Genomic DNA, 21,438 nt, shown 5'->3' on the forward strand with positions numbered 1-21,438 from the left:
GGCTTAAACAAGATGGAAGTCTGTTCCTCTTGCACAAAACTGTTCGGGCATCCTTAGCTCATGTGGTAGGTGGACAGCACCATGCGCTCACTTCACTGTATGTTGATCCACCTGTTGCCGAGGTGTTGATCTCACTGTCCAAGACGGCTCACCACCACGGTCACGCTCCCACTTGTGGGGTGTGCGGGGGGTTGCGCCCCTTCCACTTACGGGTGGCACCTGAGAGCTACACACACCATGGCTACTCACATCCCGTCGTCCAGGCTCACTCACAAGGCCGTACCTGGGGGATGAGAGGCTGGGAAATGGCCCCTTTATTATGGGCAGCTACGTGCTCAGCTATAATTTGAATTTTTGTAACAATAGAAAAAGAGTAGATGAGGAGGAACAGCTAGCTGTCTCTGCCTCAGCAATGATTTTCTGAAAATGCAGCTGTCATGGGTATTTTGGGGCATTTGCTAGAGAAAAAAAACAGAAGACAACTTTGAAAACAAGGTTGTTAGTTATTTGCCTTTGAGATCTGGCTCCATCCGGGATGCTGTTCTGTTCCACCTTGGCAGTGGGAGGTTAATATTTTCTATTAGTTTTAAAATATAATGGTTCCTCGCCTCAAAAGTAATATCTGATAATTACAGAAAATGTAGAAAATACCAGCAGGCAAAATGAAGGCAGTGAGGATACCCGGAAGCCTGCAGTGTAGTGTCACGAACAGAGAGGTGAGAGCTGAACCCCCGAGGCTGGATCCACCCTTTGAAAAAGAGGAGGATTTGTTTCCGTTCGGTTAAATTCATTCAGAAATAAGGTTGATATTTTATAATAAATTATGGAGTATAATAAATGGAGTATAATCTATTAAAAATATTGGATTACTATGTTATACATAATGTAACATTGTTAACCAACTGTGCTTCGATAAATGAGTAAATATGGAGGAGTGAGGAAACAATGGCTGAGCTGCAGGGAAAGCCCAGAGTGGGCGGAGCCATCGGGAAACTTCCGGGACAGCCTTGGTAACCACGAGGACGACTTGTATTGCTCCATTTATCATGAGTACTGCAATGCCCAAAGATAGGTTTTCTCGATGAATGCCACCGTGACATATTACTGATAACCATTCAGGTGCTCCTAGAACGCTTTTAGAGAGTTAAGAATAGAACAAAAATAAATTAATGACCCAGGCTTTGGGTCCTACCATGTCACTGCATATGGTAAACCACGTGGCTGCAAGAAACAATCTCTACTTTCCATGCTCTGTCCATGGGCAGTGACCCACAGACTAAGACAAGATGCACAGTTATCAGTGTCTCTGAAAATTAGCAGCCATGAGAGTAAATGTGACCAGACAGGCATTGGTTTAAATGTGTCCCACAAATGGGTAAAATCGTTCCATTAAAATCCTCTCTAAGGCAAACGTCTATTAAACCAGTTATTTGAGGTTAAAAAAAAGGAAGAATGAACATACTATTAAATAATACACTAAATCCCTAAAGCAGTTCCTTAATAAGTACTGTATATTGGTTCCAGGTGACTTGGTCAAAAGCAGTTGAGTTGAAGCCTGGTCGCTTCAGTTTATCCATAATATAATAAACTCGGTTTCTGGGTTAAGCGAGTCATGCCTGGTGCTTATATACTTAAGCAGTCTCGTGAACGTGACTCCTTAACCAATTTTCAAAACCACACGTTTCTGAAACTACTGTGAAGTCTGACATTAGAAATGTACCAAACCATCCTAAAAATCCCTAAAGACTCCTTTCTTATATTGTTTTATTTTCTCTTATTACAAAATCAATACCGCTCATTAGAGAAAAATCAGAAAACACAAAAAAAGAACATGAGGGGCCTCTTTTATCTCACCCACATGAAAAGAACCATAAACACCCAACCTAAGCTTTATTTTGTTTTATTTTGATTTTTACAAAGATTAATACCAAACTCCTTTTTCCCATTTATCACAGTATTTTCTTATGTTTCAGAAGTGATCAACTTCTTATTTAAATTAGGGGAAAGGCAGCCAGCAAACCAGACAATGAGGGTTAAAGAGGTAGAAAAGTTATTTAAGGAGGCAAGGAAGGAGGGAAAAATGTGTGAGAAGGGAGCTGGGGGTGTCTAGCGTTGGCATAGTTGCAAAGAAGAGGTTAACCAATCTCAGGTTCTTATCTCTAAAATCTTCCTGGACTCCAGGCAGCCCTCTGCTGAGATCCTTGACCCTGTGAGTCTGAGGAACACTGATGTGCCAGGGAGATGGGGAGGCGCTGGCAGGAGCATCACGTGAAGGTGACTGCACGTGTTCTCAGCCCCACAGGCAGGGCTCTTGTCCCCACATAACCATGTACTCCCTCCTCTGCAACTCTCCAGGGTCGTTGAAGGTGGCCATCAGAGCAGGGACACAGCGGGAAAACCACACTTCTTTCTATATTTTCTGTTGGACTTAGTGTATGCCAGCACTATCCTAAGCTCTGTATGCATCTTAACTCATTGACTCCTCCCACCATGCCAGTGAAGTGGGTACCACACCAGTGAGGTGGGGTACCATTACTCTCCCATAAGGAAATCAAGTTAGAGTGACTTTTAAGTCGCTTGGCTAAGGCCCCACAGCTGGAAAGCATCAGAGCCTAGATTCAGGCCTGGGAGGTACATCTCTGAGGCCAAGGGTCCTAACCACCAGCTATTCTGCCTTTGGAGCAGGTGCATGATGAATGTTTGAATAAATTTTCACTTGCAGCATGCAGGGGGATACATACTTTGGGTTGTTCCCTTAGCTCCATGTAAGAATAACCTTTTCATACACACTTTGAAATTTTTTTGTCTGTAATTGACACAGTTAAACCCAGATAATACCATAGCCATGTTAATGGTTAGAGGGATAACTTCAACAGTGTTTCTTCCTCATTGGATCTTTCTGTGTATGTTTGGGAAAGTAGCTATAACATAAAAATGGTTAAAATGGTAAATTTTAGGTGTGTAGTTCAGTAACATGAAGTACATTCACATTGTTGTGCAACAATCACCACCATCCAATCTCCAGAACTTTCCCATCTTTCCATACTGACACTTTCTACCCATCTGTAGCCTGTGTTGGAATTTCCTTCCTTTTCAAGGATGAAAAATATTCCATTGTGTAGCTATACCACATTGTGTTTATCCAGTCATCTGTCCATGGACATGTGGGTTGTTTATACCTTTAGCTATTGTGAAAGATGCTGCAATGATCAAATACCTATTTGTCTGTGTTCAGTTCTTTTGGGTACAGAAATGGAATTGCTGGATCATTGATTTTTTTTTTGAGGAACCACTATACTGTTGTCCTCATTTGATTTTGACCACCAGTAATTGTGCACATAGGAGCAGGTTATACCTAACATACTCCATAGGATTCTCTTAATATTGTCCTTGAGACTGGGCAGTAACGGCTTGTATGTAGATGAATAAATCGGTTTGTTTTGGGTTGGTTTGTTAGCTTGCTGAAGCTGTCATAAACGTGTTATTCCATTTGCCTGGGAGAAAGGGCTGGAACCAAGCATGCCTAGATGAGAGGTGAGTCATTTTATTGGGTTTGGTTCTCAGGTCATCTGATGTAAAAGGAATTCTAGTAGCTCACACAGTCATGCAAAGCTCAGTAAAAGTGTTGGCAGGGGGAAAAGGTTTAAAGGAAGAGAGGAGAGCTTCCTCGCTCTGAGGAGCTTTACCAAAAAATCCAAGGTGGACTTTCTTCAAGCCTTTAATATTAGCCCCGAGGGATTCACGATCTGTGCTTTTTTTTCCTGGCAAAAGGTCCTCTTGGACTCCCTTCTCGGGCATACCACAGCGTGATTGGACTGGTCAGAATACACAATACAGATTGACTCTATGCTTTGTCTTCGTTTCGGACTGACCAGTTGAAGATGCGAGGAAGCTACCATCCATTTGCCTTCAGAAGCCATCACTAGAAGGGCTTCATTGTCTTGGAATGAAATATTAAATTGAAAGGGTTTTTTAAAAAACACTGGGAAACTCTCTGTGCCTGGACAGGATTATCTACTCATGGGTAGGTTCTCCTTGGTCCTCTGACTTGGTGTCCCAGTCTTGAACTTCCTGGGTATAGTTTTTCAAAAGAACATGCCTTCTGCCTCTTGTCCATCAGGCTGACTTCTTGGGTTTGGGGTGGGAACGGGGAGTCCAGCTTCTCAGCAGACTTTCAAGTCATCTTGCTGTCTTCTGGCCTCCATTTTCCTCAGTATCTGGGGTCTCCAGTTTCTACAGCTTACTGAGGTCCTGCAGGGTGGGCTGGCTGGCTTCTCCATGACAACCTCCGCTGGAGGCACTTAGGTTTGAAGTCACTCCACTCTGTGAAATCATTTCCCATCTATGGGCCATGTTCATATTCAGTTGACCCTTGAACAACATGCGTTTGAGCTGCACAGGTCCACTTAGTATGTGGATTTTTTTTTCAGTAAATATTTGTTGACTTGACTGTATTCTTTGTACTACGCCAGTTCACATAAGGGACTTGAACTTGCGTGGATTTGGGTATATGGGGGCTCCAGGAGCCAATCCCGGATGCTGAGGAAGGACTATATGGTGGTGCAGAGTTAGATCTCCTAAACCCAAGGGATAAGAGCTTGCATTTTTATTTCTTGTTCTCCTCCCCATTTGGTGTTAACTTTTAAAAGAAGATAATGACAAAAATATTACTTTTCTGTCCTCTCGAAATCCAAAGTTTCTCTCCCTCCCTGCTCCCTCCCTTCCCTCCCCCTTCTCTTTTGTGTTTGGAAGAAGAGACAGCGTCTGCTGTGAAATAAGTGGAGGAAAGAGATGTCACGAGATGAAAGCATCCGGGAGGAGTTGCTTTTGCTGTGTTCTTGCTGGGTTCCTAAAGCCGCAGCTTAGGACACTGATCTGACCCCAAACCAGGCCCGGTGCTGAGTACCTCGATTTTATTATCTGTAATCCTCGTGATAATCCTCTAAAGCAAATAACATCATTCATGTTTTATCCACGAAGAAACACGCTCAGCAAGTTTAAGAAATGAGCCCAAGGGCCCATCCCGAGGGCAGAGCCAGAACTGTAAACCAGGTTTGCTTGACCCCATCTAGCTTGGTACCAAGAACTCTAAAGACTCTAAAAAGTGCGGTTTTTCTCATGTTTTGAAAAATCTGACCTATCTGGTGCGTGTCCAGGCAGCTATACACAGGAAACCCCGAGTGCATCTTAGGGGCATTTGCTGTTGCATTGGAGCAGCTGCTGAGATATTTCTTGCCTACTAGCTCACTTGCCCTTCCAAGGTGCCTTCTTCTAGCCCTTGAATTCCGTAGGCAGTTGTTTTTTTTTAAAAAAAAAAATTCTTTTCTAGGATCTAGTAACTCACAGCAGACAGCTGGATGCTGATCTCTCCCTTATCTTCATTCTCCCAATGGAGTTGTTCCTTCCAAAAGCTTTGACACACACTTGGTTGGTGGGATATATTTCTGGCTGCACTATTTTTATTTATGATTTTTTTATGCGTGTTAATACTCAGGGGCACCCAGGGGAAACCTCCGCAGACTTTCCTGATTACCAGATGTCGCCCTTTCAGTGTAGCAACCATCTCATCACCACTTCGCTTGCCAAGAAATGAGAACAGCCTTTGCACTTGGAAAACCCAAGCTAGGACACGTGAAGCATATTAAGAAGGACCTCCTCCCCTGAATCTGCATGAGCTTTTCCCATCTTAGTTTGTTTTTCTAAAAGATAAAAACTACACAGCCATGTTTGTAGTTAGATCTACTAAGCGTCCAGGCTTGCCTAACAAGGAGATTTCACTTTGGCTCCACTTCGTTGTATGTGAATTATGTGGTAAGTAATCTTTGAAAGTGCATAACATGTCCAGCCAGTGTTTGTTTTTTTATGCTTTGGAATATTTCACTGTTTATTTTAAGTGGTGGTTTATGACTGATGAGTGTTTAACGTGCAGAATAATGCTGTATTCCCAGGCGCTCTGGGGAAGCAGGAGGGTACAATGGCATCTCAGACCTCCTTCCCTCGAGCGGAAGATGGTGTTAGTGATGCAGCTGAGAGAAAACAGCTAAGGGGAAGTTAATTCTTAGCTAAGCAGGTATTTAAATGAAGCACGTCCATCCTGAAGCTCAGGTTTTCCGTAGCCTTTTGAAAGCATATCAAATCACCCATTATCATTTAATTTCATAAAAAGGCAAGTGACAGGTGACTTCTAGCTCCACTGTGTGGAAGGCCCCAAGCCCTTGAAATGCTCAAAAAGGTCAGAATGCCCAAGTTTAATGTTCTTAGACGTCGAGAGAGATTATAAGGATTTTACCATTTGCATGAACTTTAAAATGCCACAGAACACCTCAGAGGCTGTACCTTAGATGTGTCATTTAAGTAGGAGCAAATAGAACCATATGTTTAAATGTGGTGTTATATTGAGATGTGAGTATCAAAAACACATGTTTTCCCCTCCATCCAGCTTTCTCATGAATCACTGGAGGTTTAGATCATATAGCGCACTGTTCTTCCTCTTAGAGTTTTCTGTAGGCACAGCCTCAAGTCTTAACAGTAAGTAATAACCGTGAAATTTCAATGAGCACTCTGTTAAGCCAACTTTCTTTTTTGGTTGTTAGAAACTTGGACTTTCTTAAACTCTGCCTAGTTTCCCACGGCTTATTTCATAAAATGTAAAGGTAGGTCTTCTACCTCTGTTACTACTACTACTTCTAATAATATAAATATACCCCTTGGGCTTCTCTTGTCATGTAAAATTATAATTCAATTGGAGACATTGGGAAATTATGTCTAGTGGGAAGACTCTGGACATGGCCACAGATTGTTCATATCAGTAAATTATATATACACATATATTTTCTTTTAATGTAAAAATAGGTGGATAAAAGATTCAAAATGATTTATATTGAGTGGAAAAGTACAAGTAGGCAAATGTATCCATTGCTGGGGGACTTAGCTGTTTCACTTACATCTGCTTTGGGAATATTCCAAACGCCACTGTTTGTATAATGGAAGCCCACTTATTTTGCTTTTGAAGTAGGATTATCTACCGCATCTGGGCCACACATGAGACGTTACAGGGAGGAACGAGGCGAGGTGGTATTGCAGAACACGACTGGGCATCAGAAGTGTTCTGATGTTTACAAGTTGTGTAAAATATTTAATGAAAATATTATAAAATTTCGAAGTTTGGGGAAGAGATTGCTTACATTTCTCCTATAAGTGGTAATTCACCTAGCAGACCAGTTCACAAAAATGGAATTGACCAATAACACAGTTAGATTAAACTAACTTGCAAAAGTAGAAAATAACTGTTAAAGTAATTTTTACTAAGATGTGATGGGAAAAATGCATTTAGTTGTGTCAGATTCTTCTTAAAGAGACGGAAGTCCTTGTCTAACCTCGGTGAAGGTTCCAACATTTGACAAAAGTGGGAACTTGCTTTAGGACACAGATAATGCCTGATTTTCGAAATCGGTGGTTTGTGCCTCTGATTCATACGTACAAATGATGTGTTAACACTGGGGGCATGATAGGTTGCGGGTGGTATGCAATTCCTAGCTGGTAGATAGTACTTAACTTACTCTTTGTATTCCACCTAGAAAGCATATCCACATGCAAATGAGTCAGAATGACACTGCAATGGGAATAACCATAATCTGATTTCTCTTACGGTTACAAAGTAAAAGGTTTTTTTAATGATAGTTTAACCATTGTAGTCAACTCAAAATATCTTGGGGTATGTTCTTGAGATTTGTAGATTCGCAGGACCATGGTTAATTCTTGGCCTCTGAACTAACAGACACTGATGATGGAAGTGGGAAGGTTACTTAGAAGCTAGCTGGGACAGAGGGAAGAGAGAAATGATGGAGGCTGGGCAGATGGAGAGCTGAGATTACTTACTTTTTCATTCATTACAAGTATATTTTCCTTTGTATCATTGAACATAGTTATAACAGCTGCTTGAAAGGTTGTCTGATAATTCCAGCCTCGGGGTTATCTCAGAGGTGGCACCGTTGGTTGTCTTCTCCCTTGAGAGTGGGTCACATTTATACGTGTTATGTTGAGGAGATGCTGGATCCTGGTATATTCATCCAAAGACTGTTGATGTTTTTTCTTTTAGCAGACTGCTAGCTTGATTAGACAAGAGGTGAAAACTGCCCTGTAGGAGTGACAGCTCAAGTCTTCATTCAGTCTCTTTCGTCTTTAGCTGAGACGTTTTGGGTCTGCTCTTAGCACACATGGGTTACCAGAGACTTGGGCAGAGATGATGCACAGAAGTGGGTCTTCTCTCATACTCTGCTTCCTGGATTCCTCTTCAGTTTCTCGTGACTCTGGATGCCAAGGCTTTGTCCTCTGTGTGATCAGGTCAGGAAATACTGCAGATTTTCCCTCAGACTTTTAGTTTGCACATGGCAACTGTGATCTGCTCTCCGGATAAAGCCCTCAAAAGCTGGAAATTTACCCTCTGTTGGTCCCTCGTTGAAAATTTCAACTCTCCTCCTAAATGTCTGTTTTTATTTACTCTCCAGAATCATGAGGTAGTTGTTTGCTTCCGTTCTGTCCAGTTTATATTCATTATCTGTAGAGGGGCTGGTCTGTCAGGAGGTCGCAACTCTACACCGGAGATGTGATCTTTCCAGTGGAGATTGGCATTTTGAACAGATTGCACCATTTCTTGGGCAGAGACATAAGTCTGGGATGTTTATGTTAGGAGTTGCCTGTTAGCTGCTTTTAAAATTCAATTAATTTAGGTATCTTTAGGTACCTTATGTGGTACAGGTATTTAAAAAAAAAAAAAAGACACTTGAATGACAGTTGGAATGCTTGAGTCCCAGTCCCAAGTTTGATAATAATTAGCTTCCTAATTATTATAATTATAAATCATTTACTAATTATACTAATATTATAATTAGCAAGTCATTTAAACCTTTAGCCTGTAGGTTGAGGGGCCTGGCCAGCTTCAAAGGTCCTTTTCATACTTAAGTCTTGTAAGTCTCTAATCATCTAATAAAAATATCTTGAGGTCTCAGAGTTAATTCACTTCACAGGACTCAAAGGATCAGTGCCATCAATTAGGTGGGGGAAAGTGGTCGTGTGGTACTGGTATTTTTCCTTATCTCGGATTCCCTTGTAAACACTCCATCCTGACTTCCCTTCATACCTTAGTTCTTCCTGGGCACAAGTTACCTCATTCAAAGCCAGTAACTGAAACACATCACATTTAAAATGCGTTTTTGTTTGTCTCTTAGGAAGAAGTGCTGCAAAGGGTATAAGTTTGTCCTTGGACAGTGCATCCCAGAAGGTATGTAACACAGATGATTGTATCTTCTCACCTGATTTGTGACTAATTACTAGAGATCTGTGAAGTTCAGATATTCGCAGAACGCATGTGTTATCTGTGCATGCGTGTGTAATTTCTCTTTTTTTTGGCATTAAATTCTTCTAATGCCAATTTGATTACACATGGCGGGCTCTGTCTAAATCATCACACAGCATATACACATATATTGTATAATTCTTCTGTTTTAGGGTTTGTGTGGTCGAGGCTGTAATTCCCTAATCAGCATTTCATACACTTACAACACAACCATCCTCCCGACCTCTCTGCTTGTTTTTCATGTGCTAAACTTGAAGCCCCTTCGTGTGACCATCAGCAAACATCGCTCAGCTCAGCGCTAAAGAGACAGAGCGATGGAACACTAGGGCCCAGCCTTCAGGATGCACACCCTCAAGCTGGGAGACAGCGTGTGGCTGGCGTGGAATCAGAGAGACCTGGATCTTATCATGCTTCCATGTTGCTGTAATGCATTGGGGCTGCTCTAACAAAAATACCTTAGACTGGATGGAGGCTGGGAGACCAAATATCAAAGCGCTGGAAAGCCCAGTGTCTGGTGTAGAGCCTCCTGGTTCCTGAACAGCCATCTTCTTGCTGTGACCTCACATGGTGGAGAGGGCAAGGGAGCTCTCTGGACTCTTTTTTTTTTTTTAAATAAAAGGCACTAATCCCATTTATGAGGGCTTCACCCTTGTGAGCTAATAATCTCCCAAAGGCCCCCACCTCCTAATACCATCACACTGCAGGTTAGGATTTCAACAGAGGAGTTTCAGGAGGACACACACATCCAGTCCATAGACACATCCTTCTAGCTGTGACCTTAGGCATGTTATTTTTGAAACCTGAGTTTTTGCAGAAGGTATTTTGCAGAAGGTCTCAAAGAGGAGAGGAGATTGGAAGTAGGTTGAGGGGAAAGCTTTCTAGGACTTACGTGAGCAGGAGGAAGAGAGCTGCAGAGGGGTCCAGGCAGAGCACTGACAGAAAACGCGATGAACTGCTTGAAGAGCAGGAGATTGGTTTGCCCGGGCTGGGCAGAGGCGAGGAGGCAACATGAGAGTTTACTTCACTGTCAGTCGCGAAGCCAGGTCTCTCTAGAGGACCTGGAGCCCAGCCAAGCTAACTACTTTGCACTATCTCCTGGACAACCATTTCTTCATCAGTCAGAAGTAAATGAATCCTGGCTTATTGCTCTCTTTGCAAAGGACAGAAGAGTTTGTTAAACCATGGCTGTCAACTCTGAGAAAGCGAATTTAGAAAAAAAGTTAGAAAATTACTCCGCTTAGGGTGGCTTATGTGGGTCTCTCCCAGACAGAATTTCTCACCGCCAGCCAACTCTGTGAGAGCTTGGTGAGGGGGGGAAACCCACAAAGTTCAAAATAATGATGTTCTTTTATAAGCCAGCTTTTCTCAGTTACCAGCTGAATCCATGATATTTCAATTTAGCAGATACTGAAAGGAAATTAAGTTTAGGCTCATCCGTTTTAGATCCCAGTTAAAGACCTTGCCCAGCCTGATGAAAAACACATTACATAGACACCAGCATCTTTAGATGCTACGTACCGGGGTTTCAAACATCTAGGCCTGAAACCAGGCTCCCTCCCCCTGAGTGAGATATCAGCGCCTAGGATTAATGTAACTTAGAACTGAGTGTTTCCAGGAAAAGTGGTCCCAAGCGTTGGAAGCTGCTTTGCCGTGACTAACTCTGTTCTGTGGCTTTTCACTAGAACGCTTTTTACAGTTGATTTGTTTTCCTCGTGGGAAAAAGTCGGTGTGTGTTTGTGTTTATGGCTAAAGATATCTTTAATCAGAAAGGGTTCTGTTACCCAAGAAGACAAAATATACATGTAGGATTTCGGAAAAGGTGATGTGTTAGTCACGATTCTCCAGAGAAAAAGATTTATTTTAAGAAAGTGGCTCACAAGACTGTAGAGGCAGGCAAAATGGAAGGCTGAATCGAGTCACTAACCTTGCTTCCTCCAGAAACCCACAGAGTAGGTGGGGAAAAAGGTGTGTTGGAGGGCGGAGGGACGGGTCACAAAAGGCAAGTAAATCCAGAAGAACAGAGAAAAAGCACAGCTGGCTGAGCAGGGCAGCCCAAAGCCAGTCACGGCCGAGACCTTGCTCTTGAGCAAAAAGAGTGCAGAGCTGCTGTCTAGAGGTGATGTGTAGCTGAAGAAAGCACGCTTGAGCAGGGACCACACAGGCAAAGCAGGCCTGGGGTCCCATCTGTGGGGAGGAGAATTTAGCAAGGGCCGCCTTCCAGGTCGTCATGAGATTGGCGTGGTCCTTGTCTCGCTGACCCCACCCACATCGGGGGCTGACAGCCCACTCACTCCACCTTCATATGTGGCAGTGAGTGAAGTCAGGCGCTCTCCATGTCCAAGGATAGTTTATCTGTCAGCACCTGGGGAAGATAGTGCCGTGATGAATGAGATGCTGGATCTAGTCTGGAAGTCAGCGTTCAGCCCGAGCTTCTGACTTACGGCCAGAGCCCCTTCAGAGACTCATTACATATCAATTTGTTTGTAAGGGCTGGGGAAAGAGGAGATGCCCTGGTTCTTGACGAATAGTCAAGCACCCACCCCAATTTGCATAGGCTCAAGGCTGGAACAAGATGTCTAGCCATTCAACCTTACCTAACCGCTTCTCAGCATGCAGAATCAACACCCCCACCCCCACCCCCACCCGTCTGCATGCCCACAACACACAGACATCAGCCTCTCTTCACACTCCTCCCAGCCTGCCTGACTTCCAGCCTCCATGCCCCACTCCAGAACCCCTGCTCTCATGTTATGATGCCAACGCCCATCACCGGGGCTGGCTGTTCTTTGGTATTCAGCGGGAAGGAATTCCCTGTCTCTGCAGCAACTGGTAGTAAAAAGAGGAAACAGTTCCCCCGGTGATGCTGCCGCAGAGTCTGGCTGTCGAAAGCATCTTTGCTCTCTGGATGAGTGAAAAGACCAAAGTTTGATGAGGGAACCAAGGTGGGGAAAATTACAAGTGATACTTGCTTTGAACCATTGGGATGCTCAGCTCAGCACTGTCACTCATCTTACCACTCCAGGAAGACGCGCCGTGCCCTGAAGACTTGATCGCCTCTAAACATAGCTGGTCACACCACAGTTCCCCTTCAGCGGAGTGCAGCCAGAAAGTCTGTTCCCTCCCGGGGCTGGGTGACCCCTGCCCCCACCTAGTGACTGTGTTTGCTATGAGCTCACACTTCTCTTTTTCAGATTATGACGTGTGTGCCGAGGCTCCGTGCGAACAGCAGTGCACGGATAACTTCGGCCGAGTGCTGTGCACGTGTTACCCGGGGTACCGCTATGACCGGGAGAGGCACCGGAGGCGGGAGAAGCCGTACTGCCTGGGTGCGTACGCGAGGCGCCCTACTTCCCAGCTCCTGAGGAGGGAGCCACATTCTGATGCTTCTGTTGACCCTTCTTCCTCAGGGGAACCAGCTCTCAGGAGCCACTTTGGTCTTTGATTCCTCCCTTTCCGTCCTGATACTTGTTGGATGGAGCTGGTCGGTATTACCCTAAGGATCGCTGCCTTTCACCATGATTATTTTAAAAACGACGGCCAAGGGATTCTTCAAGGGGTGGGTGCCAATCCGATAGGTAAGTGGCAGTGAGATGCAAGAGCAGGAGAACAGGAACATTACCAGTGAAAGTAGAACAAGTGGGCAGGAGTGTGAAAATGCAGGAAGAGCGAAGCAAGAGGAAGCGTTCTCTCCAAAGACGACTTGGAAAAGAGACTGAGAAGAGGTGTCCACTTGGCAGGCAGGTTGGAAGTGACTCAGGAAGCTGAAGCCAGCCACCAGGGCTGCAGCCGGGTTTTGCAGCCGGGCAAAACCAGCGCCACCAGCGCCACCAGCTTGTTCCGTCCCCCCTCACCCACGGGCTCCCATCCCTGCACTCCTTGGTTTTCTGAGGCAGGTTTAGGGTCTCTGTCTCCTGGGGCCTAACCTATCTCAGAAATATCCTGGCTTCTTGCTTCAAAAAAAAAAAAAAGAAAGAAAGAAAGGTTCCTGGCTTCCCCGCCAGACTCTGAGGGTGGAGGATGTGGAAATCACAAATGTGCAGTGAAGTGTCAGCTGGAGGGTGAACTCAGGAGAGCACAGAGGGACACAGGTGGGAAATGAACGAGCTGTGGTGAGCACCCCCCTGACCCCAGAGGGCTCTGGAGAAGCTCTAGACGTCAAGTCTCCTGGCCTCTCCCCCGAGGCACCTGGGATGGTGCCCTCCCCCTGACATTGACAAGGAATGGCATCGAGACCAAGGGAATAGAGGGGGACCCATGGGCTCTCCTACAGAGGGTGGGGTATGCCCGTCTGCACCACAGTCTGAGGTGTCAGGCACCAGGGCTCTTATTTCAGCTGTGGTAACTCCGGTACCCAGTTTGCTTCATTTGGGACCTCGGGGGTCAGCGACGCTAGCATTCAGCCAAGAATTCCATCTGTTCCTCTCTCCTTTCGACCTTGTCCCCCCTCCTTCGGGCGGTAGAGGCAGCCTCGCACTAGGTGTAGGGCCGGGGCATGTGGACAGAGGTGGGCAGCCTGAGGAATTGCAGAAGAGGTTCCAGCTATGAAATCTTAGTCTGCGGGTGACACAGTACAAACTGCCGTCAGGATGATCACGTGCCACTCCGCACCCCCAGGGCCTGGGCAGCTTGTGCAGGGAGTGGCTGGGACGTTGTCGGTGTCCTGGAGCACAGGGGGCGCTCTGTTCTCCAGCCACACGTGCCCAGTCTGGGTTGTGGTCGCTGCTGCCACCCGTGTCTTCATCCAGGGAACAGGAAACGGGTTTGGCCCCTCTCTCTTCCCCTGCTGGGAAACTGTTCTGTTTCCACCCCATCCAGTAGGGAAGCAAATCCTAAGTGTGCACAGTTGACGTGGACTCTTACTGGTTCCTTGTTTGATGGTCTCATGGCTCATTTCCACTGCTCTTGAGGGGTCCATTTAGGTCACGGATGAGGCTGAAATTTCCTGAGGAAAGCTCTCTCCATTGGACCCATTCTGACTGTTTTCTTTTATCAGCAGTGCCTTTTCCCATCACATCTCCTACCCGGGAAGGAGCCATTCCTGGTGGCATTAGGTCACCATCGTGCTGTTAGAGGCCTACAATCGCTGAAAGGAACATAAAAACCCTCAGCTGTTAGGGTCTCGGCAGAAAATCATGTCCAGGATAGTACCTTTTCACAATGTGCTGCCATCTGTTACCTCATTTTCTCTCCCAAGGAGCCCAGCAAAGTATTTTGGGTGGGCTTCGTTACCAGATTCTGTAGTAAGAACTCTGGAGGCAGCAGCGCCTGCATCAAGGCACGTGACTTGGTGGCATCAGAGCCACAACCGAGAACCCAATCACTGATCAGTTGGCAACCATGGTGACCCTACCTGAAGTGCTCCGGTCCTGGATGGCCCACATTTCTAGATTCCTACTTTATTCCCAGCTTCGGTGACAGAGGTCTGGGAGTGTGTCCTTTGCAGACATTAACAGAAGGGCCAAGGCTGAGGTCGCCTGTTGTGTTGGAAGCGATTTTGCCGAAACTGGCTGAACATTCTCTCTGCATTTGGTTCAAACCCAGATATCGACGAGTGTGCCACTAGCAATGAGACGCTGTGCGCCCACATCTGCATCAACACCTTGGGCAGCTACCGCTGTGAGTGCCGGGAGGGCTACATCCAGGAGGACGACGGCAGGACGTGCACCGAGGGAGACAAATATCCCAGCGACACTGGTGAGTGGGGCGAGTACAGTCATCCCCCCAACTGCATGGATGGATGGGCAGGCAGGCGCCTGGGAACCCACCGGGACTCCTCAGGAAGCAATTGGCAGGAAGGGGCATCCATGATGACTGGTGGGTGGGACTTGGATGAGAGGCAGGTGGGAAATAGGGTTTCACCCCTAGAGCCCTGGTGGGCGTGACATCTGGGAGCAGCAGCAGTTGTGAGCTGCTGGTGTCCTTGGGGAAGCCCTCCACTCCACGGAGGTGCTGTGCTCCTGGAAGAAGCAGTAGAACTTAGCTACCAGCTGCGCCCAAACTTGGAGGAGCAGAGATGAGGCCAGAAACACTGTGTTGTCTTAAAGAGAATGAGCTAAATAAAAACAGGAAGCATTCCCACACGAGGCGCAGTCCACATCAGCGCTGCTGAACAGAGAGCCAGGCGCCCCGTGCCTGCCCGTGAGCTGTTATTTGGTTCATGATGCGATGAAAACAAAAATTGAGAGTGTTTGGAAGCTTTCAGTAGTCGTTCATTGGTATTGTATTTAACAAGCCCAGTCCACGCTGGAGAACTTCTGAAAGCAGGCCTTTCTTCCCAGAGCTTGAGAAGCTGATGAACATTATTTTGACCAGATGCAACTGATCACTTAGGGGTGTGATCAGCCTGAATGTTAGGTCATTGTTTCATGCAAGTGTGGAGAGGTGGGAGGGAGGGAAGTGCGGAAGGGGTCCCTGCATGCCGGTATCCAGCCCCTGCAGGCCAGGGAGCTGCTGTCACCTTCCCGACCGCAGGGCCCTACTCTGCTCTGAGTGGCAGGAACGCCGTCTGTTGGGAGAGGTTGGCTGGGCCGGGGCCATCTCTGGGTGCGGAGGGAGCTCTAGGGCAAATCATACATACCAAGAAATGCTGGGAGATGGAAGCCCAGAACTGTTGGGCGCCCGGGAGACAGGGATCCTTCCGTGCAGCCTGAGATGCAGGAAAGGGTGGCAGGCGGTGGCCCTCAGCAAGGACAGCAAACAGCTGGGAACCAGCTGCCTTACGTGGAAAAACTACGAAACAAATCCTGAAGAACATGGGTTGAGTCACAAAGAAGCCACCATACATATGAAGTCATACAAAATGTCTGCTTGGAGCCAGCTCAGGACTGGCCAATTTGGGAATCATTGGAGTGAGTCCCAGGGCTTGGCGTGACACTTTGGGAAGCCGGAAGCGTGTGGAGCCTGAGCGCCCAGAAATGCTTAAAGCAGCGGTAAACTGTCTTTTTGGCATCAGGGTTGATGGAGAAAAAATGTTTTCAAGCCACTTGATGATTATTCAAAATTAAAATCACTTTGCTTTTGTCCCACAATGGGCAGGGTTGGGGGCGGGGAGAAGTGGGAGGTGTAACTTACCTCTTGGCTTCTGACCTTTGTGGGAAGGAAGAATTTCACTGGAAAACAAGGGGCAGCCTTTTAGCTGCTGATACATTAATGTGGGGGCTGACAAGAATTAGCAAGAAGAAAGCAGATTTTGAGCTTTTCGTCTTGGGGTTGGATTTCCAGCTGGGCTCTGAGCTCGGGAGCCACTGAGCTTGGGCTGAGGGGTCCTCAGTCCGGTCACCCTGTTGTGCTTCGGCCTCCAATTTCCATTCAGGTGACACCTCGTTTACATAGGTGTGAAGGGCAGTCTTGAGGAAGTCAGGGTGGAGGGAACCATCAGAGGCGGCAGCGACGCTGATGAGCGTCAGGGCGGGACTGGGTGGTGAGGGTCTCCAAATAAGAGGAGCCGGCCCGCCTGCTAGCACCTCCCGCCCGGCTGGACAGTCATCTGCCCAGAGACCCAACCTTAACTCGCAGAGACCAGAGGAGTCTGATGGAATTTCCAGAGCCTAGGGGAAGATTTTACAGGCGGAATCGACTTGTTCTTTGGTCTCCAGCGGCCTCCGCCTCTTGAAGTCACTCCTAGGTTCTCTGACCTCATCCCTCTAGAGTCACCTTGCCTGTTGTGTACCCCAGGAAGGGTCCGAGCCGGAGGCAGGGTCAGGCGGGTCTTGGTGGGAGGCGCTCACCGCCTGCCTCGCTCTTGGGCAGTGTGGGTCCAGAGAGGGGCCCAACCCAAGCGCTGGGGCGTGGGAAGTTCTCACAGCAGCTTTGAAATAAGCCGTCACTTGGTGCTGAGTCAGCCCTGGGACCACATTTCTGATACCTTTCCTGAGAGATGAATTGTACTTCTTAAAAAGATTTTCAAGCGCACAGAAAATTTCAGGACAAGAGATGAAGAGTAGTATTAAAGTGATGACCAGCTTCACTTCCAAGGCTGAAGTCAGTAAAAGCTCTGAGCATTAATTTGTTCTGCACTTTCTCTACTGTTTCATTTAAAGACGTCTTTTATCAGCCATTAATTACAGTGTTTTCCCACATTGTGTTCTATAGGACTTTGGGGTCCTGGGAAGTGTTAATAAGCCTTTCTTTGTTTGGAGGGTTCTATGTTCAGATGTTTGGGGAGAACGCATTACTGCACCCACTTCTTAAGGATTCATGGTGTGAGTATGTTAAAAACCTATGAGATTGTCCTTAAAGAAGTTAATTTTGGTTAAACTTACACTTCCCAAAATTATTTTCTCAAACACTTCTGAACACCTCACAGATGACGGTGTCCTGAAAAATACAGTTTGGGAAATTCTAACTCATGCCCATGAAAGAGCTGAGCCCTGGGGCCCCGAACTTGATAGGTCATCTGATCAGCATTCAGCAAGGATGGTGTCATCGCCAGATGAAGCAGCCGAAGTCCAGAGGAGAACTGTTGGCCACAGACTACAGAGCATCTCATAAGTGAAAACAGGCCGATACGCTCCCATTCTGCCCTAGAGAGACAGTCTGTTCTGCTTATGATGATTTAAATGGGACATGTCCTCCTGTTTAATCTGTTAGAACTGCCTGGTGGTTGTACTGCTGAGCTTTACTGAAACACAAAGCTCACTGCACATATTAGCCTAGGCTTTGAATTCTTTCCTCCTTGTCCTCCCTCCTCCTCCAAATCTCACAGCATCCAAACAGTGCCGCTGTCTGCAGTATCATACTCCCCACCCACAGCAGCAGCATTCTAAAAGAATTTCTCAGTATTTAATACTCAGTGACTAGTCTCTGCTGAATTCACCATGTGGACACAGAGGGCTAGCATTTGGTTTTAGTGCTTTACTAAGAAAAACATTCCAGCACTGGTAACCAAGGACATCAGGGGGCAAGGTCCAAGGGGAGTAATTCATACATAATGAAAATGATGAGAAAAGACAGGCATGTTCTATGCCCTGAACGTTAGAATCATTACTCAAGTGATGTTGTTGCTCCAACTTGGCCTTCAGACCCCGCTTACTGAATTGAGACTCAAGGACAGAGTTCTGTATGAAGCAGAAAAGGTAACTTCATTTCTTTGCCCAGGCAAAGGAGGTCACAGTGGGCTAGTGCCCTCAGGACTGTGAGCCTGCTGGGGAGAGAAGGCGTGGAGGCGGGGGTGGTTATAAGCAAGAGTTCGAGAGATCATATACAGGGTAACAAATTATTGCAAAGTCATTCTTGTTTTTGGATGCAGTGGCCACCTTCTCTCTGCTGGGTATGACATTCACCTCCAGCTTTGAGACTCTCCTAATATTCCTATGCCAAGAACAAAGGGAGCTTAGGAAAGGGGCCTGTGGAAAAGAACTCCAGAGAAAAACTTGCGGGTTTAAAGTCAGGCTGATAAATGCTTCTGGCATTTTAGGCAGGTTGAGACCTGGGACCTCTCTGCAGTGCAACAGAATACAAAGAAACCATAAGGGGCTAAAAATAACTACACACATAAGTAGTTGGGGTGAGTTATGAATAAGATGCACAAAATACCCAACTGCGGTTTTAGAGGTGTCAGGAGCAAAATGAAGGCACGGTGCATGGTCCCCGTACGGGCCACCCAATCCCCCTTCTCTCCAGTCCAGACCTGATCAGCAAGAACATGAGAAAAGCCATTTAAACTACCGTACAGGTAAGCAGTTACAAGTACCAGATGGTCACTGTTGACATAGGTACTTCGGAGAGGAGCTACAGCAGAGGATATGGGGGAGGAGTCTGTCCCCAGAAGCCGCCATAAGGTCCTGCTCTGTCACCCTGGGACTGATTGGGGTTGGGGTGAGAGGGGCTGGTTTTAATGGTTTGGGCAGCAGAAAGCAAGTGTCCTGGACTCATCTCTTTGACGGCTGCGATGCAGTGGAAGGTTCCTTGGCTTGAAAGCTGGTGGGGGGAGGTGTTAGCCAGAGCTGCTTCAGTCTTAACTGGCTGGGTGTCACTGGGCAGCTCTCTGAGCCTCAGTTTCCTCCTCTGTGGACACGAGGGTGTTGGACTAGATGAGCTCTGAAGACCCTTTTACCATTGCAGCTCTTTTTCACAATTTGGTGCGACTGAGCATCAGTAAAGCAGGGAAAGCCCTACCAGCCCCGTGAATCCCTGTGTGGTTTTCGTTTCTTTGTCCTTCGGCATTTGCAAGTGCCAAAGCTCAAAGGCATGCCCAGCCTCAACACCTTCTAAATCAAGAACTTCCCCTCCAGCGTCTGAAAGATGAATAATTAACATCCAGAGATTCAGCTCAGAAGTATCTGGAACATCCAAGGCAAGATAAGCAGTTTCATCTGTTTTGGACTAATTAATAAGCCCAATATTTCATCACTGTCATTTTTTAAAGGAGAGAGTGATTATTGAGTATAAACATATGTGATCTAAATCCTCCTGTCCTTTTTTTATTTTTTAAACCTTTGCATTGCCCAGTGTCTGCAATGTTATTGTCAGAGGAATTTAAAGTCAAACACAGCTTCAGCTCATTGCTTGGGAAGCCAGTGGAGGGTCGAGGGGGGTGGCCTTGAAAGGTGGCCTTGCACCCACGGGCGTGGTGACACAAGCCATCCGGTAGTAGGCATGAAAGGCACACTCGATCACTTTGATTTTTTTTCTCTTTCCAAGTTTGTGTGGAGCCAGTGTGGTCACCCCAGGGCGTCTGTAGCACCGATGAGGAGACAAATTAAGGACATGTTGGCTCCAGAGTTAATTAGCTTGCCTGCCTCTATTTTTCAACTTTTGTTTATTTTCTGATAAAGTGACCCGTGATCCCCAACATCATTATTACAGAGATGGCCAGGTGTTTCTTATAACTTTTGTGCTCCACTAATCCACAGATTAGCCATTCTCAACCTGGGGAGCTTTAAAAAAGGCTGATACTGTTCCCTTGTGGTGACCCCCAGCTGAGCGGGGCGCAGCACGGGCAGTGGGATTTTTAAACGCAGCCGCCTTCCTTTCCCCAGTGGTTTCCGTGTGCCGCCAGGGTTGAGAACTACCATCAGGGCACACAGATCTGCACAATCAACTTTTAAAACCCAATGCACTCGGTGACTCTGCCCATATGAAATATATTGAGAACATCCTTCAGTTTTTCCAAGCTTGTTAAATATTACTAATATGGTATCTCAGGAATTCTCTTTCCAATGCTTAGCATGTGTAGCCGGCTCAACGTCAGAAAAAATTAGAGCTCCACGCCCCCCTGTGGCTAATCCATAGTACTGCACCTTTAAAATCTGAACCAGTTGGAGCCCAGTGTTAAGTGATGCCTCCCTTAACATGATCTCGGTCAGGGACGCATGACCACATCATTAATGGACAGGATCTCCATTGAGAAATATCTGAGAACGGATACCCCCGTGTTGCTGCTGCGCAGAGGAATTACTATTCCAGTGTTACGGTTGTGTGGGGATGGACAGGGTGGGCTTTGTGGAACACTTGAACTGGGTCTTGATGGGTGATGGGAGTTCACAAATGGAGACAGTGGAGTGGGCTTCCCAAAGGGGAGGACAGTGAGAAGAAAGGCATGTGGGCCAAGAAGCATAAGAAATGACTTGGAGAGGCATCGCTGGACTGTCCCTGGCTACTTGGAGATCCTACTGGTTATTACCTGTCATACAAGCACGTCTGGCCCAATACCAAAGAGCTTCTAAGCCAGGAGAGTTGACACTTGCCTGGGTGTCAGGCTGGCCTGCCCCACCAGACCAAACTCTCCCTCCCCCTCCGACTCACTCTCCGCCCATACCGCATGCACACCGCTACCTTGGACAGAGGCCCGGGGTGTCTGCACCTCCTCGTCGGTAGCAAATGACCTCAGCTGTCTTGTGTCCCCACTGCACAGGCTGGTGAGGCCCATTTAGGTGCCAGTACAATGAAGGTCTTGTGGTTATTGGTCATGTCACCATTTAACGTGTCCATTCTTCAACCGAGTACCATTTTACAAAAAGCCTGTGGAGCTCCTGGTGCTCTGTGAGATGGCACTGGGACCCTTCCCAGTGGTGGTTCCATGGGGCCCCAGTGGGCGTGTCCAGCTGGCTTTACAGCTCCTCGGTGGTCGGTGTCCAGCCCCA

General features: G+C 46.7%; 1 protein-coding gene across 11 annotated transcripts in view; it reads left to right on the forward strand.

Annotated features, from left to right (window-relative positions):
• The window catches only part of CCBE1 (collagen and calcium binding EGF domains 1), a 249,115-nt gene that overhangs the window by 214,473 nt on the left and 13,204 nt on the right, over positions 1-21,438 (forward strand). For 10 of the 11 annotated variants that reach the window (XM_072952103.1, XM_072952100.1, XM_072952102.1 and 7 more), the window contains 3 exons: positions 9,228-9,280; positions 12,547-12,681; positions 14,897-15,049. In XM_072952103.1, coding sequence (XP_072808204.1) covers positions 9,228-9,280; positions 12,547-12,681; positions 14,897-15,049 — 341 coding nt within the window. Of the gene's footprint in view, positions 1-5,761; positions 5,812-9,227; positions 9,281-12,546; positions 12,682-14,896; positions 15,050-21,438 lie in introns of those variants that run through there. The other variant, XM_072952108.1, reaches the window with a different exon arrangement.

Source organism: Vicugna pacos, chromosome 30 (genome assembly GCF_048564905.1).
Source record: "Vicugna pacos chromosome 30, VicPac4, whole genome shotgun sequence".
Taxonomy (NCBI): Eukaryota; Metazoa; Chordata; class Mammalia; order Artiodactyla; family Camelidae; genus Vicugna; species Vicugna pacos.